This window comes from Eretmochelys imbricata, chromosome 23, assembly GCF_965152235.1.
Source record: "Eretmochelys imbricata isolate rEreImb1 chromosome 23, rEreImb1.hap1, whole genome shotgun sequence".
Classification (NCBI taxonomy): domain Eukaryota; kingdom Metazoa; phylum Chordata; order Testudines; family Cheloniidae; genus Eretmochelys; species Eretmochelys imbricata.
Genome location: NC_135594.1, coordinates 13,507,242 through 13,533,646, shown reverse-complemented (window position 1 = coordinate 13,533,646; position 26,405 = coordinate 13,507,242). Strand labels below are relative to the sequence as shown.

The window sequence follows — 26,405 nt, the reverse complement described above, 5'->3', positions numbered from 1 at the left end:
GCCCGACCCGAGGTGGTGGCCCCAGATCGGGTGGTGCCCAACACCTACCTGACCCTGACAGGGGTGGGCGGGACCCCATTTAAGGTGCCCGTGGCAAGGGTACACCTGAAATGGGGGGCCAAGGAGGGCCCCAAGGATGTGGGGGTACACCACCATTTGCCCACTGAAGTTTTGATGGGGGGAGACCTAGAGGACTGGCCAAGCAAGCCCCAGACTGCCCTGGTTGTGACCCGTAGCCAGAGCCGGCGAGGGGCACTGCACCCTGACCTTGGGGAGGGTACCACACCGGAGGCGCAGGACCCTTCCCTGGTGGGGAGGGAGCGCCGAGGGGCACGGCTCAGAGAGGCTCAGGCCTCAGACCTGGCCACTGAGGGGGAACCGGGCCCCATCCCTTCCCCAGCCGCTGAGTTCCAGGCCGAGTTGAGGAAAGATCCCTCCTTGCGGAAGCTCAGGAACCTGACCGACCTCAGTGTGGGACGAACCACGAGGAGAGGTTGCCAGGAGAGGTTCCTGTGGGAGAAGGGGTTCCTGTACCGAGAATGGGCTCCCACAAGGGAAGTAGAGTCCTGTGGGATCAGGAGGCAGCTGGTGGTCCCCCAGAAGTATCGCCGCAAGCTCCTGTACCTGGCCCATGACATCCCCCTCGCAGGGCACCAGGGAATCCGGCGCACCCGGCAGAGGTTGCTACAGAACTTTTACTGGCCCGGGGTCTTTACCACGGTCCGGCAGTATTGCCGATCCTGTGACCCCTGTCAGAGGGTGGGGAAGGCCCGGGACAAGGGGAAAGCGGCTTTGAGACCTTTGCCCATCATAGAGAAGCCTTTCCAGAAGGTGGCCATGGACATCATGGGGTCTCTCAGCAAGACAACCCGGTTGGGGAAGAAATATATTCTGGTGGTGGTAGATTTTGCCACCCGCTACCCCGAGGCAGTGCCCTTAGCTTCCATTGAAGCAGACACTGTGGCCGATGCGCTCCTGACCATTTTCAGCCTAGTGGGGTTCCCCAAGGAAGTCTTGACAGACCAAGGGTCCAACTTCATGTCGGCCCTGCTACGGTGCTTGTGGGAGAAATGTGGGGTCCAGCACGACTGGGCCTCAGCTTATCACCCCCAGTCCAATGGGCTGGTGGAGAGGTTTAACGGGACGCTAAAGATGATGCTGAAAACCTTTATGAACCAGCACCCGCAGGATTGGGACAAGTACTTACCTCTCCTGCTGTTCGCGTACAGGGAGGTGCCCCAGGAGTCTACCGGATTTTCACCTTTCGAACTGTTATATGGAAGGAGGGTAAGGGGCCCCCTGGACCTGATGAGAGACGAGTGGGAGGGGAAGGCCACTCCCGACGGTGAGTCAGTGGTGGAGTATGTCCTGATCTTCCGAGAGAGACTGGCTGAACTCATGGGCCTGGCCAGGGAGAATCTGGCCAGAGCCCAGAAGAAGCAGAAGGTCTGGTATGACCGCACGGCACGGGCCCGTGCCTACGCCACCGGGGATCAGGTGATGGTTCTCATCCCCGTGAGAAAGAACAAACTACAGGCCACCTGGGAGGGCCCTTTCAAGGTCATCAAGCAGCTCAATGAGGTAAACTATGTGGCTGAGCTGTCAAACCGGGCGCACCACCGCCGGGTGTACCATGTGAATAAGATGAAGCCATATTATGCCAGGGGGAATGTGGTGTTGGCCGTGTGTGGACAGTGGGAAGAGCAGGGAGATGACCCTTTAGTAGATCTATTCCCTGGGACCAGAGCTGGTTCCCCACTGGAAACAATTCCCCTCTCGGATCAGCTAACCCCTGCCCAGCAAGCTGAGGTCTGGGGGGTGCTGCATCCGTACCGACAGCTGTTTTCCAACCAGCCTGGATGCACTAATCTGACTGTCCACCGGGTGCAGACACGGTCGCACCCACCGATAAGATGCTACCCCTTCCGAGTCACAGGGAAAACTGCTCAGGACCTGGAAAGAGAGGTCCGGGACATGCTGGCTTTGGGGTTGATCCAGCCATCTGCCAGCCCTTGGGCCTCGCCGGTGGTGCTGGTTCCCAAAAAGGACGGGTCGGTCCGGTTCTGTGTGGACTATCGGAAGCTCAATGCCATCACTGTATCTGATGCCTACCCCATGCCCAGGCCGGACGAGCTCCTAGACAATCTGGGAGGAGCTCGGTACCTCACCACCATGGACCTTACAAAGGGCTACTGGCAAGTGCCGCTGGATGCAGATGCCTGACTGAAATCGGCCTTTATCACCCCTCTGGGGCTCTATGAGTTCCTGACCCTGCCTTTCGGCCTCAAGGGAGCGCCGGCCACCTTCCAGCGCCTAGTGGACCAGCTTCTGAGGGGGATGGAGAGTTTTGCCGTGGCGTATATTGATGACCTCTGTGTCTTTAGCCAGACCTGGGAGGACCACGTGTCCCAGGTTAGACAAGTGCTGGACCGACTCCAGGGGGCTGGGCTGACTGTAAAATCGGAGAAGTGCAACGTGGGGATGGCTGAAGTATCTTACCTGGGCTATCGGGTGGGGAGCGGCCGCCTAAAGCCGGAACCAGCCAAGGTGGAGGTGATCAGAGACTGGCCCGCTCCCCACACCAAAAAGCAGGTCCAAGCCTTTATTGGGATGGCAGGATACTACCAAAGATTTGTGCCCCACTTTAGCGCCATAGCCACCCCCATCACTGAGCTATGCAAGAAGGGGAAGCCAGACAAGGTGGTCTGGACTGAGCAGTGCCCCGAGGCTTTCTGGGCACTGAAGGAGGCTCTGGTCAGTGGCCCAGTTCTGGCAAACCCAGACTGTGACAAGCCCTTTATGGTGTTCACCGACGCCTCAGACATGGGACTGGGGGCGGTGTTAATGCAGGAGGATGAAAAGGGGGAGAGACACCCCATCGTGTATCTGAGCAAGAAGTTGCTACCCCGGGAGCAACACTATGCGGCCATCGAGAAGGAGTGCCTGGCCATGGTGTGGGCCCTCAAGAAACTAGAGCCCTATCTCTTCGGGCGACACTTCTACACCGTCTACATCGACCACTCTCCCCTGACCTGGCTGCACCAGATGAAAGGAGCCAACACCAAGCTCCTGAGATGGAGCCTGCTCCTGCAGGATTACGACATGGACGTGGTCCACGTGAAGGGAAGTGCCAACATGATAGCGGATGCATTGTCCCGGAGAGGGGGCCCTGAACTTCCCCAGGTCACTGGTCAGAGTGACCCCGCTCAGTTCAGTCTGGAAGGGGGGAGAGATGTGACGATGTGACGCAGCAGGGTCGGGGGAGTGTTGACCTGGGAATGTGCCCTGGGGATGGGAGACCTGAGAGCCTGTCACCTGAGCCGGGAGGGGGAGGGGGAGGTAACACCTCTGCCCAGGAATGTGAACAGAGGCTGGAGGAGAGAGCCTGCTGGGGGGGGGGAGTTTCAGGTTTGGGCTGGGTGGAGGAACACAGGGATCCCCAGGGCTGGGTCTGAGCTCCCTGCTCGCCCAGAAGGACTGGACTGAGGGGGTCCTGGGTGTACCCACAAGCTCTGGTTTAGACTGGGTTCCTATTGTCCAATAAACCTTCCATTTTACTGGCTGGCTGAGAGTCATATTGAATCCCAGGAAGAGGGGTGCAGGCCCCGGACTCCCCCACACTCTGTACACTCCGTGACAAGATCCTTTTCCCTTCCCTGGTTGGGTTGTTCGCCACCCCGCTGTGTCTTTCGTCCTCTCCTAGCTCACTCTCCTGGCTTTCCATCGGATGCTGCAGTCAGGTGTGTGGCACCCACCCCACTTGTCCTGCCTAAGGAGAACGGACCCAACCCGGGAGCGGCCCTGGCCAGATTGTAACCACCCAGGGTCCGAGCAGCAGGGACCAGGGTCGCCTTGCAGCCAACGCACCCACTTGTCACTAACTCACGGCCAGCACCCGAGACCATCCCCAGAAGCCGTATTTCACCCCCATTTCCATCCTGTCTTTCCCGCACCTCCCTTCTGTCTGTTTGCTAGGAGCGCGGTCAGCGCCTGCCCTTCCCGTCTGTCGGGAGAGTGAAATGAACCCGTTCGTCCCCACAAAGCCTGGCTGTTTTGGAAACAAGCGATTCTGCTCTGGTGACTCCTGTCATAAATATAAAGGGGAGGGTAAACCCCTTTGAAATCCTTCCTGGCCAGGGGAAAGCTCCTCTCACCTGTAAAGGGTTAAGAAGCTAAAGGTAACCTCGCTGGCACCTGACCAAAATGACCAATGAGGAGACAAGATACTTTCAAAAGCTGGGAGGAGGGAGAGAAACAAAGGGTCTGTGTGTCTGTCTATATGCTGGTCTTTACCGGGGATAGACCAGGAATGGAGTCTTAGAACTTTTAGTAAGTAATCTAGCTAGGTATGTGTTAGATTATGATTTCTTTAAATGGCTGAGAAAAGAATTGTGCTGAATAGAATAACTATTTCTGTCTGTGTATCTTTTTTTGTAACTTAAGGTTTTGCCTAGAGGGGTTCTCTCTGTTTTTGAATCTAATTACCCTGTAAGATATCTACCATCCTGATTTTACAGGGGGGATTTCTTTATTTCTATTTACTTCTATTTTTAGTAAAAGTCTTCTTGTAAGAAAACTGAATGCTTTTACATTGTTCTCAGATCCAAGGGTCTGGGTCTGTGGTCACCTATGCAAATTGGTGAGGTTTTTTATCCAACATTTCCCAGGAAAGGGGGGGGTGCAAGTGTTGGGAGGATTGTTCATTGTTCTTAAGATCCAAGGGTCTGGGTCTGTAGTCACCTAGGCAAATTGGTGAGGCTTTTTACCAAACCTTGTCCAGGAAGTGGGGTGCAAGGTTTTGGAAGTATTTTGGGGGGAAGGACGCGTCCAAACAGCTCTTCCCCAGTAACCAGTATTAGTTTGGTGGTGGTAGTGGCCAGTCCAAGGACAACGGGTGGAATATTTTGTACCTTGGGGAAGTTTTGACCTAAGCTGGTAAAGATAAGCTTAGGAGGTTTTTCATGCAGGTCCCCACATCTGTACCCTAGAGTTCAGAGTGGGGGAGGAACCTTGACATGGTGGCATAGTGGTGGGATTAACCTGAAATCATTTTGAGATCCAGTTGAGATTTTTTTGAACTAGAAATACAGATTTTAAAAAGGAAATTTTTTTTTTCTCTTTGGAAAGGAAGTCCAGAAAGCAGCTGAAACTGAAAGCAGCTTGTTTTTTCTCTGCTTTGTGGCCAAGCAGAGACAAAAGGGGATTATCTTTGTGAATTGCAGGTTTTCTTTGCCTGGAGGCAGGGTACTTAACTCCTGCAGGGAAATTCACAGTCTTCCAATCCAGAGGTTTTTTTTTTCTTTTCTTCCTAAAAGTAAATAGGGGGTGTGTGTTCTACCCATTTGCTTTTTCTTTGGGCTGGGTAAGCAGGTTTCCAAGTTGTTGGAGGTTTTTTGCTTTAATTTGGGCCCAGAGCAGAGACAAGGGAATTGTCTTTTTCTGTAGGCTGACAATCACTATCAGAGAATAGGTATTCTATTCCAGCACAGCAAAATTTTACAGCCAAGTTTTGTTTGTTTATTTCTAAACCTCGGGTGTAAAGTTAGTTAAAAACAGAGAGGTTAGAATGACAAAATCCGCGGCTCGACTACAGCTCGAATTAGCCAAATTTCAGGCTGAGGAAAGACAAAGGGAACATGAAAGACAGATAGAACTCATGCGGCTGAAGAAGGAACAAGAAAGGGAGGCAGCGAGAGAAGCAGAACAACACCAAGCGGCTGCTCACAGGAGAGCCATGGAAGCAAGGGACAAAGAACTGGAGGAGAAGGAAAAAGAGAGGAAGCATGTGGAGGAGGTGGAGAGGATAAAGGCCCAGCAGAATATACCAACAACCCCTAGCAATCCTTCTCCAGGTACCACTTCCCATCCCAGAAAGTTCCCCACCTACAAGGCAGGTGATGATACTGAGGCCTTCTTAGAAAACTTCAAAAGGGCCTGCCTTGGGTACAACATCTCTACTGACCCATACATGGAAGAGCTGAGGCCGCAGCTCAGTGGACCCTTAGCTGAGGTGGCAGCTGAAATGCCTAAAGAACACATGAACAAGTATGAACTGTTTAAATCCAAGGCGAGAGTCAGAATGGGGATAACACCCGAGCAGTCTCGTCGGAGGTTCAGAGCCCTAAGGTGGAAACCAGACATGTCATTTACCCGACATGCCTACCACATTGTGAAACATTGGGATGCCTGGATATCAGGAGCAAGTGTTGAATCTCCAGTAAATTTGCCCTTCCTAATGCAAATGGAACAATTCTTAGAGGGTGTTCCTGAGGAAATAGAAAGATACATCCTAGATGGGAAGCCCAAAACTGTAATCGAGGCAGGAGAGATTGGAGCCAGATGGGTGGAGGTGGCAGAGAAGAAGAAAACTGGCCGCAGTTGGAGTGGAGACCAGAAGGGACCACCCCAGACCACACCCTATTACCGGGGGCCGCCCAAAGCCCCACCTACCTCCCAAAGAACCCTCCAGACCCCTTATCATCCCACCACCCCGTTCTCCAGCAACCCTCCTCGCCCCAGTGACCCGTCAGCTGGACGATGTTTTAAATGTAACGAGCTGGGGCATGTAAAGGCCAACTGCCCCAAGAACCCCAACAGATTACAGTTCATTGCACCGGAATCACACCAGAAGTCCACAGGCCCAGATACTCCCAGATACCCCTGGAGCGGAGGGAAACTGTGAGTGTGGGCGGGAAGAAGGTCACCGCGTGGAGGGACACCGGAGCACAAGTGTCAGCTATCCATGCTTCCTTAGTGGACCCCAATTTAATCAACTCAGAGATCCAAGTGACGATTCAACCCTTCAAGTCCAACTCTTTCAATTTGCCTACAGCCAAGTTGCCTGTCCAGTACAAGGGCTGGTCAGGAATGTGGACTTTTGCAGTCTATGATGATTATCCCATCCCCATGCTGTTGGGGGAAGACTTGGCCAATCATGTGAAGCAGGCCAAGAGGGTGGGAACGGTCACCCGCAGCCAGGCTAAACAAGCCGTGAGGCCTAGCTCTGTTCCGGAAACTTCTATCAGGACCCGGTCAGAGGTGATGGACCCGGACCCCAGGCCAATGTCTGCAACAGCAGTAGTGGATCCAGTCCCAGAGACCCAGACGGAACCAGTCCCAGAACCGGAACCAGCCGAACAACCAACACCAGACCCAGTGTCAGCACTGAATCCAGTACTTGCAACCTCAACACCAGAGGGCCCCACCGACCCTGAACTGGCAGCAGCCGATAACCCGACACAAGAGGCTCAGCCGGAGCCTGAATCCCAACATAGTGCACCAGTGGAGAGCGGTTCACAGTCAACAGAAACAGCTCCATCCCCTATATCGCTTCCAGAGGGACCAAGCCTAGGTCCACAATCCAATGAGGGACTGATGTCTCCAGCATCAAGGGAACAGTTCCAGACCAAACAGGAAGCAGATGAAAGCCTCCAGAGAGCTTGGACGGCGGCACGGAGCAACCCACCGCCTCTCAGCTCTTCTAATCGATCCAGGTTTGTTGTAGAAAGAGGACTTTTATACAAGGAAACTTTCTGGTGGACACCAGGAAGACTGGCATCCTCAGAGACAGTTGGTAGTTCCAACTAAATACCGAGCCAAGCTCTTGTGCTTAGCCCACGATCACCCTAGTGGCCATGCTGGGGTGAACAGGACCAAAGACTGTTTGGGGGGGTCATTCCACTGGGAGGGAATGGGCAAGGATGTTTCTACCTATGTCCAGTCTTGTGAGGTGTGCCAAAGAGTGGGAAAACCCCAAGACCAGGTCAAAGCCCCTCTCCAGCCACTCCCCATCACTGAAGTTCCATTTCAGCGAGTAGCTGTGGATATTCTGGGTCCTTTTCCGAAAAAGACAGCCAGAGGAAAGCAGTACATACTGACTTTCATGGATTTTGCCACCCGATGGCCGGAAGCAGTAGCTCTAAGCAACACCAGGGCTAAAAGTATGTGCCAGGCACTAGCAGACATTTTTGCCAGGGTAGGTTGGCCCTCCGACATCCTCACAGATGCAGGGACTAATTTCCTGGCAGGAACTATGAAAAACCTTTGGGAAGCTCATGGGGTAAATCACTTGGTTGCCACTCCTTACCACCATCAAACAAATGGCATGGTGGAGAAGTTTAATGGAACTTTGGGGGCCATGATACGTAAATTCGTAAATGAGCACTCCAATGATTGGCACCTAGTATTGCAGCAGTTGCTCTTTGCCTACAGAGCTGTACCACATCCCAGTTTAGGGTTTTCCCCATTTGAACTTGTATATGGCCGTGAGGTTAAGGGGCCATTGCAGTTGGTGAAGCAGCAATGGGAGGGATTTACACCTTCTCCAGGAACTAACATTCTGGACTTTGTAACCAACCTACAAAACACCCTCCGAACCTCTTTAGCCCTTGCTAGAGAAAACTTACAGGATGCTCAAAAAGAGCAAAAAGCCTGGTATGATAAACATGCCAGAGAGCGTTCCTTCAAAGTAGGAGACCAGGTCACGGTCTTAAAGGCGCTCCAGGCCCATAAAATGGAAGCATCGTGGGAAGGGCCATTCACGGTCCAGGAGCGCCTGGGAGCTGTTAATTATCTCATAGCATTCCCCACCTCCAACCGAAAGCCTAAGGTGTACCATATTAATTCTCTAAAGCCCTTTTATTCCAGAGAATTAAAGGTTTGTCAGTTTACAGCCCACGGAGGAGACGACGCTGAGTGGCCCGAAGGTGTCTACTACGAAGGGAAATGTGGTGGTGGTGTGGAAGAGGTGAACCTCTCCATGACCCTTGGGCGTATGCAGCGACAGCAGATCCAGGAGCTGTGCACTAGCTACGCGCCAACGTTCTCAGCCACCCCAGGACTGACTGAACGGGCATACCACTCCATTGACACACGTAATGCTCACCCAATTAGGGTCCAACCTTACCGGGTGTCTCCTCAAGCTAAAACTGCTAAAGAACGGGAGATCCAGGATATGTTACAGATGGGTGTAATCCGCCCCTTTGGCAGTGCATGGGCATCTCCAGTGGTTCTAGTTCCCAAACCAGATGGGGAAATACATTTTTGCGTGGACTACCGTAAGCTAAATGCTGTAACTCGCCCAGACAACTATCCAATGCCACGCACAGATGAACTATTAGAGAAACTGGGACGGGCCCATTTCATCTCTACCTTGAACTTAACCAAGGGGTACTGGCAGGTACTGCTAGATGAATCTGCCAAGGAAAGGTCAGCCTTCATCACACATCTCGGGCTGTATGAATTTAATGTACTCCCTTTCGGGCTGCGAAATGCACCCGCCACTTTCCAAAGACTTGTAGATGGTCTCCTAGCGGGATTAGGAGAATATGCAGTCGCCTACCTTGACGATGTGGCCATATTTTCGGATTCCTGGGCAGACCACCTGGAACATCTACAAAAAGTCCTTGAGCGCATAAGGGAGGCAGGACTAACTGTTAAGGCTAAGAAGTGTCAAATAGGCCTAAACAGAGTGACTTACCTTGGACACCAGGTGGGTCAAGGAACTATCAGCCCCCTACAGGCCAAAGTGGATGCTATCCAAAAGTGGCCTGTCCCAAAGTCAAAGAAACAGGTTCAATCCTTCTTAGGCTTGGCTGGTTATTACAGACGATTTGTACCGCACTACAGCCAAATCGCTGCCCCACTGACAGACCTAACCAAAAAGAAACAGCCAAATGCTGTTCAGTGGACCGAAAAGTGTCAGAAGGCCTTTAACAAGCTTAAAGCGACACTCATGTCTGACCCTGTACTAAGGGCCCCAAACTTTGACAAACTGTTCCTAGTAACCACAGATGCGTCCGAGCGTGGTGTGGGAGCAGTTTTAATGCAGAAAGGACCTGATCAAGAATTCCACCCTGTAGTGTTTCTCAGCAAAAAACTGTCTGAGAGGGAAAGCAACTGGTCAGTCACTGAAAAAGAATGTTACGCCATTGTCTACGCTCTGGAAAAGCTACGCCCATATGTTTGGGGACGACGTTTCCACCTGCAAACCGACCATGCTGCACTGAAGTGGCTTCACACCGTCAAGGAAACTAACAAAAAACTTCTTCGGTGGAGTTTAGCTCTCCAAGATTTTGATTTCGACATCCAACACATCTCAGGAGCTTCTAACAAAGTGGCTGATGCACTCTCCCGTGAAAGTTTCCCAGAATCAACTGGTTAAAATCGTCCTTGAGATGTGGAAAATATTGTTAGTCTTTATGTACTTGGTAGTATATTTAGAGCTGCATGTGTCTTATTAACTCTGTTTGTTTTTCCTAGAGCTCCAGGAAGAAATCCCAGCCAGTGTTTCACCCTAGCTGAGATTTGGGGGGCGTGTCATAAATATAAAGGGAAGGGTAAACCCCTTTGAAATCCCTCCTGGCCAGGGGAAAGCTCCTCTCACCTGTAAAGGGTTAAGAAGCTAAAGGTAACCTCGCTGGCACCTGACCAAAATGACCAATGAGGAGACAAGATACTTTCAAAAGCTGGGAGGAGGGAGAGAAACAAAGGGTCTGTGTGTCTGTCTATATTCTGTTTTCTGCTGGGGATAGACCAGGAATGGAGTCTTAGAACTTTTAGTAAGTAATCTAGCTAGGCATGTGTTAGATTATGATTTCTTTAAATGGCTGAGAAAAGAATTGTGCTGAATAGAATAACTATTTCTGTCTGTGTATCTTTTTTGTAACTTAAGGTTTTGCCTGGAGGGGTTCTCTCTGTTTTTGAATCTAATTACCCTGTAAGATATCTACCATCCTGATTTTACAGGGGGGATTTCTTTATTTCTATTTACTTCTATTTTTTTATTAAAAGTCTTCTTGTAAAAAACTGAATGCTTTTTCATTGTTCTCAGATCCAAGGGTTTGGGTCTGTGGTCACCTATGCAAATTGGTGAGGCTTTTTATCCAACATTTCCCAGGAAAGGGGGGATGCAAGTGTTGGGAGGATTGTTCATTGTTCTTAAGATCCAAGGGTCTGGGTCTGTAATCACCTAGGCAAATTGGTGAGGCTTTTTACCAAACCTTGTCCAGGAAGTGGGGTGCAAGGTTTTGGGAAGTATTTTGGGGGGAAAGACGCGTCCAAACAGCTCTTCCCCAGTAACCAGTATTAGTTTGGTGGTGGTAGCGGCCAATCCAAGGACAACGGGTGGAATATTTTGTACCTTGGGGAAGTTTTGACCTAAGCTGGTAAAGATAAGCTTAGGAGGTTTTTCATGCAGGTCCCCACATCTGTACCCTAGAGTTCAGAGTGGGGGAGGAACCTTGACAGGGGCATTAGAAGGTCACTGGGTCTCTCCTGGCTGGTGACCGGCTTGGGGCCCGGGATGGAATTTCTTTCTCCAGTTTTGTTTTGAACCTGGTTGATTTAATTCACACGCTGAGAAAAGCCCCTTAGAACCAGGCGTTACAGTGTAAACCCATCATCACCGCTCAGCTAGGGCCCAAGGGGCAGCAAACCCAGGTGTTCCCCATCACGCCTGCTCCTCACACGGTGCCACGGCTCGTGTCGCAGGTGGGCAGGTTGGCAGGCTGAGCGGGAAGGCTGCGGAGTCAAACCCTCCAGCACCAGGAAATGCCTCAGTTACGGTATCCTGAACACTCTTAGCTCTGCCCCCTTGTGCATTATGACATCATACTTTAATTGCATGATCATATTACTTTTACCGATATGGGTCATCATCCAGGTTAGAACCCAGAAAGTAATGAGAAGGAGGATCTGCACGGAAATATTCGCAGTGGTCAGTTGAAGATTGAAGACCAGACCCCGTGGTCTCCTGGCTACCAGCCTAGTGCACCTTCCCCAAGGCTGCAGGGTACACTGCGGGTGACCTGTCCCCACTCCCCACAGACATAGGGACATGCTGCGAGCTGCATGACACCTGGCCAGGCTGATGGTCCCAGGATTTCCTGGGTTTTGCAGGTACCTCTGCTTACTTTGTCCGCGCTAGATTTGGCCGGTAGATTAGAGACAAGGTGTGATGGATACAGGAAGAGTTGAGACATCGCCGGCTTCCTGTGGCTACAGCCCCTGGCTTGGTGCCTTATTCGGGGCTGGGTGGAGCTGGGCACCGAGGCATTGGTGGCAGCGCTGAGACCGCCCCCCCTGCCCCATCATGGCATCTGCTCTCATCTCACTGTCCTCTTCCTTGGTGCGTGTCACCATGGGTGGGTCGGGGGCGGGGAGTGGGGGGAATCGATCTGAGACCATGGTGCAGACTCCAGTCATTCTGGGATCTGGTCCCTAACAAACAGTTTTCTTTCCGGGCTGCTGGCTGGTCGGGTGGAGTGGGGTGTCTGGACGTGAGTATCAATGAACGGTGGGAGAAAGTTAAGGATGGGGGAGAACAGACTAGCTGAGCCCAGAACCTTCCCCCCAAACCTCAAATCAACCCCCCTGGATTAACCCCAGCCCTGCCCCCAGTGCACTCAGGGGTGACTCCCGGTTGACCCCAGGGGGCTGAGATCAGAACCCGGCCCACAGGTTCCCTGTGGATGCAGTGAGGTGTCTGTTAGCCCTGGCGCTGTCCCTGGGGCTGGGCGCTAGGGGCAGGTTACAGACACACGGGGAGGGGTTTGTGTCTCTCCATCTCACTCCTGTTTGTGTGTGAACGCAGAGCTCTTTACGCCCGGACCCTCCATCTCCGCCAGCCCCAGCGAGGTGATCGCCCTGGGGGGAGCCGTCACCATCCACTGTCAGTGTTGGTGCGAGGCCAGGAGGTTATTTCTGTATAAAGGTGGAATCGAAATCTGGAAGCTGGGCGGGGTTGAATTCACCATCCCCAGCGCCAGGCGGGAAGACGGAGGGGCCTACAGCTGCCGATCTCGCTCTGGATCGGAGCCGCCCAACTGGTCGGATCCTAGTGATATCGTGCGGATTGTTGTAGTAGGTGAGGGGCCCGGCTCGGCGTCCCGGCTCCCAGCCCCACACCCAGCCTGACCTACAGGGGTTCTCCATGCCAATGGGATGCTCAGCATCATGGGCCCAGCAGAGGGGACGCTCGGCTGGGGAGTGGGGACGGAGTCACTGGGGGGTTCCCAGCCACTGGAGATTGGGGCGGAGGGAGGGGGGATCCCTGCCCCCAGGGGACCTTGGGGTGTCACTCAACCCGCCTGTGCCTCCATTTCCCCTTGTATGAACTGGGGACAATCATTCCTCCTGTACCTCGTGTCTGGTTAGATAGTCAGGGCTTGGCTTTAGGGTGGAGGCTTTTTCTCATTGTGTCTGTGCAGCACCCAGCACCTCTGACTCCCAGCCCCCTCCCGATCTAACCACTAGACCCCACTCCCCTCTCTGTGCTGGGATCAAACCCAGGAATTATGGCCCCCAGGCCTCCCCACCCCCACCTCTAGACCCCACTCTGCTCCCAGAGCTGGGGATATAACCCTGGATCTCAGTCCTCTACTGTAGCCACTAGCCCACCAATGCTGTACGGACTACGGCCCTGAGGCGGGCTGACACTCCCTGGGTGGCCGTGTGGCCTAGTGGGGAGAGCGCAGGGGCTGGGACTCAGGAGAGCTGGCTGCCGTTCCTGGTGTTGCCATGATTTTCTGGGGGACTTTGGCCAAGTCCCTACCCTCTTCTTTGCCTCAGTTTCCCCCTCTGTAAAATGGGGCTGATGCCCTGCCCCCTCTGTGAAGCGCTGTGAGATCTGCGGGTGTGAAGCGCTGGGGAGGAGCCGGGTGTTGTTGTACCAGACACAATCTGGCCCCGCCCGGTGCCGCCAGCCCGAGAGGTTCCCAGCGCCTGCCAGAGACGCAGCAGCTGCTGGCGGCTGCTGGGTACGAGACAGCGGCTGTGAGGACCTGTGGGTCTGATCCGGGGGGTGGGGGGATGATACTGGCAGGATGGGCCCAGGGATCTGATCCCATGGGGCAGGGATGGGGAGGGGGGACACTGGGCTGGGGGGGCCCATTAAGTAGATAGACAGGTACAGAGGGGTGCTGTGGATTTAGGTCCTCGGGCAGCTTCAGTCGGAGCTCCCAGGAATCTCTGGGATCTCGGAGAGGTTCCTCTGGCTGGGTTTTCTCCCAGGGGTCCCATGTCTGGGACCGTGCGGTGAGGACAGGTGCAGAGACTGTGCCGGGGTCTGTCTCATGGCCTGTCTCCTTCTCACTGCAGAGACCTACTACCCCAAACCCTCCATCTCCCTGAGTCCCAGCAGATGGGGGAGCCGTGAGCATCCGGTGTCGGGGTCGGCACCAGAACGTGAGGTTCCTTCTGTACCAAGATGGAAACCCGAACGGGCTGCAGGACGCGGAGCCGGCTGGGGACATGGCTGAGTTTCCCATCAGCAGTGTGAGCCGGAGAGACACAGGGAGCTACAGCTGCCGATATAGCACCAAAGCAGACCTGCCTGTCTGGTCAGAGCCCAGTGACCCCGTGGAGCTGGTGGTAGCAGGTGAAGGGCCCGGCTTGGCATCTTCACTCCCAACCCGATGCCCAGCCGGACACTCGGGGGAGCTCCGCATTGACAGGATGCTCAGCGCCAGGCTCCGCCATGAGCCCTGGGCAAAGCAGAGGAGATGCCTGTTTGGGAAGCGGGGATGGAGTCACTAGGACTGGGGTGGGGGTCCCCAACTTGGGAGCAGCAGCAGCTGCTGGAGATTTGGGGCCGAGGGAGGGGGATCCCTGCCCCCAGGGACAGCATCAGAGCAGGGGGCCTTTCCCAGGGCTGTCCCTACTCTGGGGATGCATAGATGAGTTGGGGCCCAGGGGCTGCCAAGCCGGCACCGTCCCCAGCCACAAAAATCCTTCCCCCCTGCCTCCGGGAATGACAGTGACGAGCGATGCTGAATCGAGGTGGGGAGAGGGAGAGATCACTGAGTCGCTGTTTCAGTCCCTCCTCCGGCCCCTGACAGGTGCTTGTTTTATTCCCACAGGGGGAACCAACCTGACCCAGCCTGGAGTGGCGCCGACTCCCACCCGCCCAGGCAGCACAGGGCCAGGTACCATCAAACCAGCTCTGGAAACAGGCTCGTGGTGCCCAGGGGCTAGGGCTGGTTGGGGGGGACGGGGGCAGTGAATCCAGGTGAGTGGGGCCCAGACACCTCGGGGAGGGGCTCATTGAGATGGGGGGATAGAGAAACAACCCCACTGCCCCTCCACCACTGGTAGACCCCCAGCTCCCCCGATGACTCCTGCCCTGCAGGTCACTGCCTGGAAGCTGTGGGGGGATCTCAGGGAAGGGGCATGATCTAGGAGGAGATCTAGGGCAATAACCTCCCTCTCTGGGGCCCATGATGTCCCCTTAACAATAGGGGCAACCCCTGCTCCCCACTGTGACGAAGTGGGGGCGTTTCTTGGCTTTTCCTTGGTTTTTCCAATGGTTTGCATGCAGAGTAGGTGGGACTCAGTTTCCCTGAGTGTTACTGATTTCACGAGGTGGTGGGAGAGGGAGTTTATTGGTACAGAGGACGTGCGACGGAACTTGGGACCCCGGTCAATGCCCTGGAGAATGGAGACCCCAGCGACTGGTGACCTGGTGACCGGGAGGCCCAGCTCAGGAGTCACAGCTGGTCCGGCCAGTGAAAGGACAATGGGCTGTGAAGAGAGGATCCTGGTGACCTGACCAGCCGGTTCCAGCCAGAGGACAGAAGAGGGGAGAGGGGGCCCAGGCGACCCTGTTTACCTGGAGAGAAGACAATGGACGGGGGGGCTTGGGGCCGGTGAGATCAGATGCCCAGCTGGGAAGCAGGGGGGCTTGGGGCTGGAGGGAGGGAGCAGGCAGAGCCCACCTGGATGCAGGGGAGACTGGGATGTGCTGTGCTGAGGGAGGCCAGGTCTGAGGCCCAGAGAGTTTCCTGTGCTGGGTTCAGATGCTCAATAAACCCTCCTGTGTTACGCTGGCTGAGAGTCGCTCCGGGCTAGAGATCAGGGGGGCATTATTCCCTCTGGGAGTGGGGACCCTGGGGTGCCAGAGCAAGTGGACTGCCTGAGGGGTCCCATGGCAAGAGACAGGTGTGCTAAGGCTCAGAGAGGTGCGGTTCCAGGAGGCGGAGGGGCCTAACCCCCGAGAGAGAGTGGACCCCCGAGAAGGGCTGTCGCACTGAAGGGGGTTTTTCCCAGGGACCGTACGGGGCTGAGAGTGGGCATGACCTGGGAGTCCATGACACACCCCATAATTCTTTATGGAAATATGCTTATGAATGTATATTTGACATAACTGGAATATGTTTTATGCTACTGTCACGGTTTCCCTGGGTGATGCTCTGGATCTGCTCCCCATGAAGCCAGTCAGGACTCTGGGGCAGTCTCCTTTCTGTGAGCAGCCTGTCTGCAGGACACACAGCTCACCCGGCTCCACCTTCCTGGGTCTGACCTCGGAGCATTCAGCATCCTCTGCCCCTCCGTGCGCTTCCCCCAGCGAGTCCGCCCAGGCGGGGTCCTGGGGAAGCCAGAGGGTCCTGCCTCCCAACTCCGCAGTCAGACGTGACTCTCAGGCAGCCAGTAAAACAGAGGTTTATTAGACGACAGGAACATGGTCTAACACAGAGCTTGTAGGTGCAGAGAACAGGACCCCTCAGCTGGGTCCATTCTGGGGGGCAGTGAGCCAGACAATCACGTCTGCCCTTCACTCCATGTCCCCAGCCAGCCCCAAACTGAAACTCCCTCCTGCCCCTCCTCCTCTGGGCTTTGTCCCTGTCCCGGGCCAGGAGGTCACCAAAGCTCATGCTCAAATAAATTGGTTAGTCTCTAAGGTGCCACAAGTCCTCCTTTCCTGATAACCCTGTTCTCCAACCCTTTAGCTCTCACCTTGCAGGGGGGAAGGGCCAGGCCATCAGTGGCCAGGAAACAGGGTGTCGGCCATTCTCTGTGTCCAGACCCCTGCACACACCTGCCCTCTAGGGCTCTGCAAGGATCACACACCCTTACCCCACCCCCTAGATACTTAAGAACTGCCTAGAACTTTGTTCTGTCTGTTATTACTTGGAACCACTTAAATCCTACTTTTTGTATTTAATAAAATCACTTTTTACTTATTAACCCAGAGTATGTATTAATACCGAGCCTGGGAGGGTGGGGGGAGGGAGGGAGGAAACAGCTGTGCATATCTCTCTGTGTTATAGAGGGCGAACAGTTTATGAGTTTACCCTCTATAAGCTTTATCTAGGGTAAAACGGATTTATTTGGGGTTTGGACCCCATTGGGAACTGGGCATCTGGGTGTTGGAGACAGGAACATTTCTTAATCTGTTTTCAGTTAAGCCTGCAGCTTTTGTGGGACGTTGTTCAGACCTGGGTCTTGATTTGTAACAGGATAGCGTGTCTGGCTCAAACCAGGCAGGGTTGTGGAGTCCCAAATTGGCAGGGAAAGCAGGGGCAGAAGAAGTCTCAGCAAATCAGTTGGCAGTCCCACGGGGGTTTCCTGTGATCCAACCCATCACAGGGGGGACAGGATTGTTCCTGCCCCCAGGTTGAGGCGTTGGCCATCTTAGCCAGGGGCCAGCATAGCTGCCCTGCGAGGGCTGCAGGGGGCGAAGGGGCGGCCACTTAACTGAGGTCAGCCAGGTGTCCCTTCCCTACAACGGGGAGGTCAGGGGGATGGGGGGCAGAACAGGGGACAGGACATGGGGCATGAGGGGCACAACGGGGGATGAAGGGATAGGGGACAGGTCAGAACTAGGAAGGCAGGGGCCATGATGGGGTGGACGTGAGGGAACTACAGGCTGGGGGGGACAGAATGGGGGAGGGGACGCAGGCCAGGGGGCAGAATGGGGGGGGCTGATGGCCCCAATGCCTGAATGTCAGGGGGGGTGAAGGGCAAATGAGCTGGGGAGCCAGAGCTGGGGCATCTGCCGGGGGGGCCAGTTTCTCTTGAGCTCTGTCCCCGTGATCTTGCCCCCTCCCCTTTCTGGGGGGCTGGTCAGCTCTCTCCCAACCCCTGTGTCCCTTTCGCAGCATCCTGAGGGGGGAGAGGGAAACTCTGCTCAGCTGTCGACCCGCTGTGAGCTCTGCCCTAGGCCCTGAGCTGTGCAGACCCGCTGCCCCGGGAATGGGCTGGGGAAGGGACATGGGGCCTTTCACCTCTAGGGGGCTGGCTCGAATCTGTGTCCTTTTTCTCTAAGCACCAGATCCCACCCCCCAACCAGAGCCAGGGAGAGAACCCAGGAGTCCTGGCTCCCAGCCCGTCCCGCCCAATCACTAGACCCCATTCCCCTCCCCGAACTGTGGTATATAACAGGGTAGCTGCATCAGGTTTATAAAAAAATTCCTCAGGCATGCAGGAGTGAAATGAGGAAGGCCAAATCACACCTGGAGTTGCAGCTAGCAAGAGATGTTAAGAGTAACAAGAAGGGTTTCTTCAGGTATGTTAGCAACATGAAGAAAGTCAAGGAATGTGTGTGCCCCTTACTGAAGGAGGGAGGCAACCTAGTGACAGAGGATGTGGAAAAAGCTAATGTACTCAATGCTTTTTTTACCTCTGTCTTCACAAACAAGGTCAGCTCCCAGACTTCTGCCCAGGGCAGCACACCATGGGGAGGAGGTGACCAGCCCTCTGTGGAGAAAGAAGTGGTTCGGGACTATTTAGAAAAGCTGGACGAGCACAAGTCCATGGGGCAGGATGCGCTGCATCCGAGAGTGCTAAAGGAGTTGGCGGATGTGATTGCAGAGCCATTGGCCATTATCTTTGAAAACTCATGGTGATCCGGGGAAGTCCCGGATGCCTGGAAAAAGGCTAATATAGTGTCCATCTTTCAAAAAGGGAAGTAGGAGGATCCTGGGAACTACAGGCCAGTCAGCATCACCTGAGTCCCTGGAAAAATCATGGAGCAGGTCCTCAAGGAATCAATTCTGAAGCACTTAGAGGAGAGCAAAGTGATCAGGAACAGTCAGCATGGATTCACCAAGGCCAAGTCATGCCTGACTAATCTAATTGCCTTCTGTGACGAGATAACTGGCTATGTGGATGAGGGGAAAGCAGTGGACGTGTTGTTCCTTGACTTTAGCAAAGCTTTTGACATTGTTTCCCCCAGTATTCTTGCCAGCAAGTTAAAGAAGTATGGGCTGGATGAATGGACTATAAGGGGGATAGAAAGCTGGCTAGATTGTCGGGGTCAACGGGTAGTGATCAATGGCTCCATGTTTAGCTGGCAGCTGGTATCAAGTGGAGTGCCCCAAGGGTCGGTCCTGGGGCCGGTTTTGTTCAATATCTTCATTAATGATCTGGAGGATGGTGTGGATTGCACCCTCAGCAAGTTCGCGGATGACACTAAACTGGGAGGAGAGATAGATACGCTGGAGGGGAGGGATAGGATACAGAGGGCCCTAGACAAATTAGAGGGCCAAAAGAAATCTGATGAGATTCAACAAGGACAAGTGCAGAGTCCTGCACTTAGCAAGGAAGAATCCCATGCACTGCTACAGACTAGGGACCGAATGGCTAGGCAGCAGTTCTGCGGAAAAGGACCTAGGGGTGACAATGGACAAGAAGCTGGATATGAGTCAACAGTGTGCCCTTGTTGCCAAGAAGGCCAATGGCATTTTGGGATGTATACGTAGGGGCATTGCCAGCAGATCGAGGGACGTGATCGTTCCCCTCTATTCGACACTGGTGAGGCCTCATCTGGAGGACTGTGTCCAGTTTTGGGCCCCACACTACAAGAAGGATGTGAAAAAATTGGAAAGAGTCCAGCAGAGGGCAACAAAAATGATGAGGGGACTGGAACACACGATTTATGAGGAGAGGCTGAGGGAACTGGGATTGTTCAGTCTGCGGAAGAGAAGAATGAGGGGGGATTTGATAGCTGCTTTCAACTACCTGAAAGGGGGTTCCAAAGAGGATGGATCTAGACTGTTCTCAGTGGTAGCTGATGACAGAACAAGGAGCAATGGTCTCAAGTTGCAGTGGGGGAGGTTTAGGTTGGATATTAGGAAAAACTTTTTCACTAGGAGGGTGATGAAACACTGGAATGCGTTACCTAGGGAGGTGGTGGAATCTCCTTCCTTGGAAGTTTTTATGGTCAGGCTTGACAAAGCCCTGGCTGGGATGATTTAGTTGGGGATTGGTCCTGCTTTGAGCAGGGGGTTGGACTAGATGACCTCCTGAGGTCCCTTCCAACCCTGATATTCTATGATTCAGAGTTTCACTGGCAGTACCAGAAACAGGACGTGAGCGCCGGCTCTGGGCAGACTTCCCCTTTCACGGATTTATCGGCTGTTCCTTTAACAACTCAGGATCTACATTTATTCCTTCCTCCCCCACTCACGGGGACCGGAAACCACAACCCCTCCCAGCCACCCGTCCCATCTCTGTGCCATGTCACTGGGCGAAGAATAGATTCTGCAGCGACACGACCTGGGAAGGAGTTTGGCCAGGCCCCATCCACCCTCATGCTCCAGGGTGGGTCAGGAAGGAATCTCTGCCCTGCTTCATGGAAGGGGGGCACTCCGTGGGGGGCACTGTGTGTGTATGGGGGAAGCCTTCCTCTGCTCTGAGCTGCTTCTCCAGGGAGGCTAGATGGGCCTGTTGGAAAAGGTCAGGGCAACATGGGCACCTCTTGATGCCTCCTGAGATTGCCCTGCTCCCAGCTGGTCCCCGGACTGGGCAGCTCCCATGTGGGGCTGGGAGATCATGGCGGGGCGGGGTGGGGCCAGGCAGCTGCAGGAGGGGATGTGGTTTGCTGGGCGTGGCAGGGAGCTGGCTTTGCTCTGACCGTGGTAGATTTGGGCAGGAGATTGCAGAGAAACCATCTGATGGGGAAGAAAGGGGCTGACCACATCACGGGCTTCCTGGGGCTGCAGCCCCTGGCGCTGTTCCTCATTCCGCTCGCACTCGGGCCTCAGGTTGGGTGGAGCTGGGCACTGGGGCGTTGGTGGCAGCACTGAGGGGCTCCTCACTGCCCCATCATGGTGTCTGCTTTCACTGTCCTCCTCGGTGATCCGGTTTCTAACAAGCTGTCTCCTCTCCAGGCTGCTGGCTGGCTGGGCGGAGCGGGGCTTTGGGACGTGAATATCTGTGGGGAATGGGGAAGCTGGGGGAATTTCCACATTAGGGACGAGGGATGTGGGTGGGGGTGAGGGGCACCAGTCCCCCAAAGGGATGATCCTGTCAGACATGTGTTCTCCAGAGGTGGGGACTGAGACCTCGCCCTACTCATCACAGGGATGGGAACCTGTTGGAACAACTGGGGGATTTTGTTAATATGTTTTCTTGGGGTGCCTGTCCTGGGAGCAGCTTCCTCAAATGACCCACATTTAGACCAGGAACCCCATGTCGCGGAGTGTGGGGGAGTCAGGGCCCTGCACCCCGCACTTCCTGCGGTTCACTGTGACTGTCAGCCAGCCAGTAAAACAGAAGGCTTATTACACGACAGGAACACTGTCTAAAACAGAGCTTGTAGGTACACAAAACAGGACCCCTCAGTGGGGTCCTTCTTCGGGGGTGGGGAGCCCAGACCCAGGTTCTGGGCCTCCCCCCTCAGCCGACTCCAAACTGAAACTCCCTCCAGCCGCCTCCCACAGCCACACACCCCGACCCCTCCTCCAGCCTTGGTCCAGTTTCCCGGGCAGAAGGTGTCACCTGGCCCCAACCCGCTCCTGGGCTGAGGTTAGGAGCTGGCCGTCAAGTATCATCCCACAGAGAAGTCACACCCTGATATCCCACCATCATCTAGTATCAACGCAGACAGTCAACTAGTAAAACTCCCACGCAACATTACCAGGTTAATATTCTCTACTCCCTACCCCGTCACACCTCGCAGGGTAGATCCCAATTTACCCCCTGACTACCATGGGGGCAGGGCTGGGTTCTGATCTCAGCCCCCCGGGCTCAATCCGGAGTGACCCCTGACTGCAGCAGGGGCCGGGCTGAATTGACCCTGCAGAACTAAAGGAATCAGAGACTGGAAATCTTCTTTCCCCCTGCTGTGTCTCTCCCCGGCTGTGAGTCCCGGGACCGGGCCTGCACCGCAGGGACAGGCGGGGCTGGGGTGAAACGCTGGAGCGACAGACGGGCAGAGGATTGCACCAGACGGACGCGGTTTGTGTCACCCCCACTTACTGCCTGTTTGTTTGTGAATCCAGAGGGGTTCCTCCCCAAACCCTCCATCTCCATCAGCCCCGGTGGGGTGATCCCCGTGGGGGGAAACGTCACCATCCGGTGTTGGCATCAGCACCTGGGCATGAGGTTCCTCCTCTACAAGGATGGAGACGGGAACCATCTGAGGTACACGGACCCGGCTAGTTATGTGGCTGAATTTCCCATCCCCAGCGCCAGACGGGAACACGGGGGCAGCTACACCTGTCGTTGTGCCTACAGAACAGGATCAGCTGCCTTCTCGGAGCCCAGCGACCCTGTGCAGATCATTGTAGCAGGTGAGGGGCCCAGCCTGGCACCTCAGCTCCCAGCCCCACACCCAGCGAGGCCCCAGGGGGTCTCCGTGAGCCCTGACCCTGCAGAGGGGATGCGTGGCCGCGGAGCAGGGATGGAGTCACTGGGGGTTTCCCGAATCAGGGAGGAGCAGCAGCCCCTGGAGACTCGGGGCAGGGAGGCGACTTTAACGCTGCCCCTTGTGGGTAGAAGCCGTGAGTTGCTATTTAATCCCGTGATCCCCTCCCCTCTGTTCTCCAGGCCCTGCCGCAGGCAGTGCCCCGGCTGGAGCTGAATGAGGCAGAGGCTGCAGGAGAAGCGGTGGCTCAGTGGACACGGCGCTGGGCATGGACCCAGGAGATCTGGCCCAGCTCCTGGCGCGGCCACAGACGCTGTGTGATGGGAGCACATCGCAGTTTCCAAAAGTGTCCTTCCTTGTTGGGGGGACTCAATCTTGGGGGATCTGAGGCCGAGCGCCCACAAACCGAGACACCCCCAGTTATTGGAGACCTCTGCAAACACTGGCCTCAGTAGCGCTGGATCCCTTGTGTTGGGGGAGCATGTAGGGCCCCAGCCATGATCAAGGCCCCTTTGTGCCTGGCGCTGCTGTTAGCCGACGGCCAAGGATGTTTGGTGAGGTGCCAGCTATGCCCGTTTATACCATCCGTGACTTTAACCGCTAGGACGCACTGTCCCTTCGCGGCGGGCAGCCCGGGCTAGGCTGACAGATGCCCCAAGGTCCTAACCACCCGTGACTTTAACTGCTAGAGCTCAGAGCTCCTTTGCAGCGGGCAGTCAATACTGACTGACAGGTGCCCCAATGGCAGCACTAAGAGCCTCTCCACACCCGTGACTTTAACTGCTAGAGCTCAGAGCTCCTTCGCAGCGGGCAGCCAGGATTGACTGACAGGTGCCCCAAGAGTTTGCCCCGTGGAGGCGGCACAACTCAACGCTAGGCTCTTAGTACTCTCACCTAATGGCCAGGCTTTAGAGCCAAAACGGCTGAGGTTCTTTAATTGTGTTGGCTGCTTTACAGTAAACCAGAGAAAACAAGTCAGGCTTATGCATAAATGGTTACCAAAATTTATTAAGCTAGATTCTAATCATGTGGTTACAAAATTGCTAGTGCCTACTTATTTAAATGTAGAGATGTTACACACACAAACAAGTTACAAAACTGAAGCCACAATCCCAAAGAAAGAAAACAAAGTATAGAGCTCTATTTCAAAATATGTGTACACTAAAGATAGGAGATCAGGTGTGGGTGCTTCTTACCCTCCTTGCATCTCTCGATTCCAGCGGTGCCAAGCCAGGATCGGTCACTCAATTCCGCGGAAAGACGAATAAGGGACAAGGCGTAGGGACCCTCTTAGCTGCAGAAGCCTTGGGAGGCTGTCACTTATCTGACCAGCAGATAGATAGTGAAAAGCACTCAAAAAATCATGGTGCTGTAGGTCCCCTACTTATACCTCTGTACTCCTTTATTCTCTTTCTCCTTTCTTATGCCAAATTGAGGCTGGTCTGTCTGGGTGACGCCAGCTTTCGCAAGAGTAGTTTACACTTGCAAGGGAGAGAAACAATAAGTGTTGACTACTGGACATTTCTTTTATCAGGGTAAATATTTTCCCAACTAGGATGTTGGTGTGTGTGCATCACGCTATTTAGTAGGGGCTAAGAAGAGCCATGTCTGTCACAGGGCCTCTGCCTGCTGTGAGCTTAATCGTTGTATCTGTTCCCAGAGGCACATTGTAGCAGCACACCTGTGCTTTCACAGCTTCAAAGGCTGTGCTGGAATATATGTTAAGTGCCCTGTTCCGGCTTCCTCCTGTGTTTCCAGCAATGCTGGTCTGAGGGGGGGGGGGGGCTGGCTGTCTGGCTACAGCTGCATAAACACAGAGTGAAGAGACAGTCACTGCCCCTGGGAGCTCACTAAGAAAAGTTAATCTGTCTGTGCCTCAGTTTCCCCTCTGTAGAATGGGGATAAAGACCCCTCCCTGCCTCCTGGGGGGCTGGGAGGGTGACTCTCTTCCTGTGTGGGGCTCAGCCCCCTGCCCCTCTTCCCCCCCTTTGACCATTGCTCGCTGCTCTCTCCACCACCCTCCTCCTGCCAGGTGAGCCGTGCACCAGAGGTGGGGGTGAGTGGGGCAGGGTGGGGGAGGGGGAGCCACTCTCCAGGGGTGGGGGTGAGGAGAGTGGCGGGAGGGGGAGCCGCTCTCCAGGGGTGGGGGTGAGGGGGGCAGGGCGGGGGAGGGGGAACCGCTCTCCAGGGGTGGGGGGGGAGGGGAGTGGGGTGAGGGGGGCAGGGCGGGGGAGGGGGAACCGCTCTCCAGGGGTGGGGGGGAGGGGAGTGGGGGGAGGGGGGCAGGGCGGGGGAGGGGGAGCCGCTCTCCAGGGGTCGGGGGGAGGGGAGTGGGATGAGGTGGGCAGGGCGTGGGGCAGGGCCCCTGCTCAGTGGCTCCACGGCTCCTCCAGGCTCCAGCAGCCGCTGCTCTTCCCGCCCCCTGGTGGCACAGGCCGGTCACTGCAGGAATCAGACGTCGGGTCCGGTCAGCGTCACTGCCAGGTTCCCTTTTCAGCCAGACTTTCCTGCTGCAAACGACTCCGGCAACCCCGGGGCCTGCGGTGCCGGGCGCCAGAGACCAGCCCGTGAGTCGCTGCGTGTCCAGGGTGGGCCGGACGCAGTGAACGAGGCAGGGTTCACACACGGCATATGAGGACCCCAAGCACTAGGGAGCCGCGGCTCGGTGTCTGTGGGGCCGGGAGCCCAGCTCGCAGGGCCGGGATTCTGGGCCGGGGACTCTGGGATCTGGGAGAGAATCTCTGCCCGGGGCCCTGGATCCGCCCGTGGCTGGGGCCTGCCAGGGAGGCCGGGGCTGGGTGGGTGCCCGGGTCTGGCTCTCACAGCCTGTCTCCTGTGCGCAGATCCCAGCCTGCCCAGACCCTCCATCTCTCTGAGCCCCACCAGGGTCACCGCCCCAGGGGCAAACGTCACCATCCGGTGTCAGGGGCAGAGCCGGGACGTGAGGTTCTTCCTGCACAAGGCTGGAGACCTGAACCCGCCGCGACACATGGACCCTGCTGGGGACGGGGCCGAGTTCTGCATCCCCACCGTGGGCCGGCAGCACGGAGGGAGCTACAGCTGCAGCTACCGGCCCCGATCAGATCCCTTCGTCTCCTCGCAGCCCAGCCACCCCGTGGAGCTGGTGGTAGCAGGTGAGGGGTCCGGCCCGGCGTCCCCGCTCCCAGCCCCACCCCCAGCCGGACCCTCGGCAGCTTGGCACTCACGGGGCGCTCAGAGCCAGGCTCTGCCCTGAGCCCAGCAGAGGGGACCCCCGGCCGGGGATCACTGCGGGGTTCCCTGGCCAGGGGGAGCAGCAGCCCCTGGAGATTTGAGGCTGAGGGTGGATCCTGGGCCCCAGATGGCTGTCTCCACTCTGGGGACACACAGAGGAGTCGGGGCCCAGGGGCTTCTGAGCCGGCACTGCCCGCCCCCCCCCCCATGAATGACAGTGACGATTGAAGCTGAGTTGTGGAGGAAGGGGGGGCAATCACTGTCACTGTTTCAGCCCGTCCCCCCGACCTGACAGACACTGGTTCGATTCCCTCAGGGGGAACTGACCCAACCCAGCCTGGAGTGTCCCTGGCTTCCACCCACCCAGGCTGCTCGGGGCCAGGTACCAGGGCCGGGGGGGAATCACCATCAAACCAGCCCTGGAAGGCTCATGCTGCCCAAGGAGCTGCCCCCGGGGGTTGAGGCTGGTTGGGCAGGATGGGGCAAGTGACACCAGGGGGCACGGAAGCCCCTGCACCTCCCTCCCCACCAGACCCCCAGCTCCTCCGGCACCTCCTGTCCTATAGGTTGCTGCCTGGAAGCGACTGGGGGATCCCAAGAGAGGACAGGATCTGGGAGTCCTGGCTTTGGAGTTGGGACGAGCTGGGTGCCCAGGCGGGTCCTGGGGCTAGGGTTGCCAGGTGTCCGGTTTTTGACCCGAACACCCGGTTGCAAAGGGACCCTGGCGGGACAGTTAAAAGTCCGGTTGGCGGCACCGCGGGGCTGGCAGGGTCCCTGGCTGCTGTGGCTCTGCGCGGCTCTCGGGAAGCAGCCGGCATCTCCCTCC

General features: G+C 55.7%; 2 protein-coding genes across 2 annotated transcripts in view; one reads left to right on the top strand and one right to left on the bottom strand.

Annotated features, from left to right (window-relative positions):
• Positions 1 to 26,405, bottom strand: part of LOC144279334 (alpha-1B-glycoprotein-like) — a 937,253-nt gene that overhangs the window by 740,272 nt on the left and 170,576 nt on the right. The window lies entirely within an intron of this gene.
• LOC144279010 (alpha-1B-glycoprotein-like) overlaps positions 1 to 26,405 on the top strand; it is a 78,925-nt gene that overhangs the window by 27,106 nt on the left and 25,414 nt on the right. The window contains 5 exon segments of the mRNA XM_077840425.1: positions 292 to 309; positions 2,657 to 2,690; positions 14,132 to 14,377; positions 22,002 to 22,292; positions 25,210 to 25,500. Coding sequence (XP_077696551.1) covers positions 292 to 309; positions 2,657 to 2,690; positions 14,132 to 14,377; positions 22,002 to 22,292; positions 25,210 to 25,500 — 880 coding nt within the window.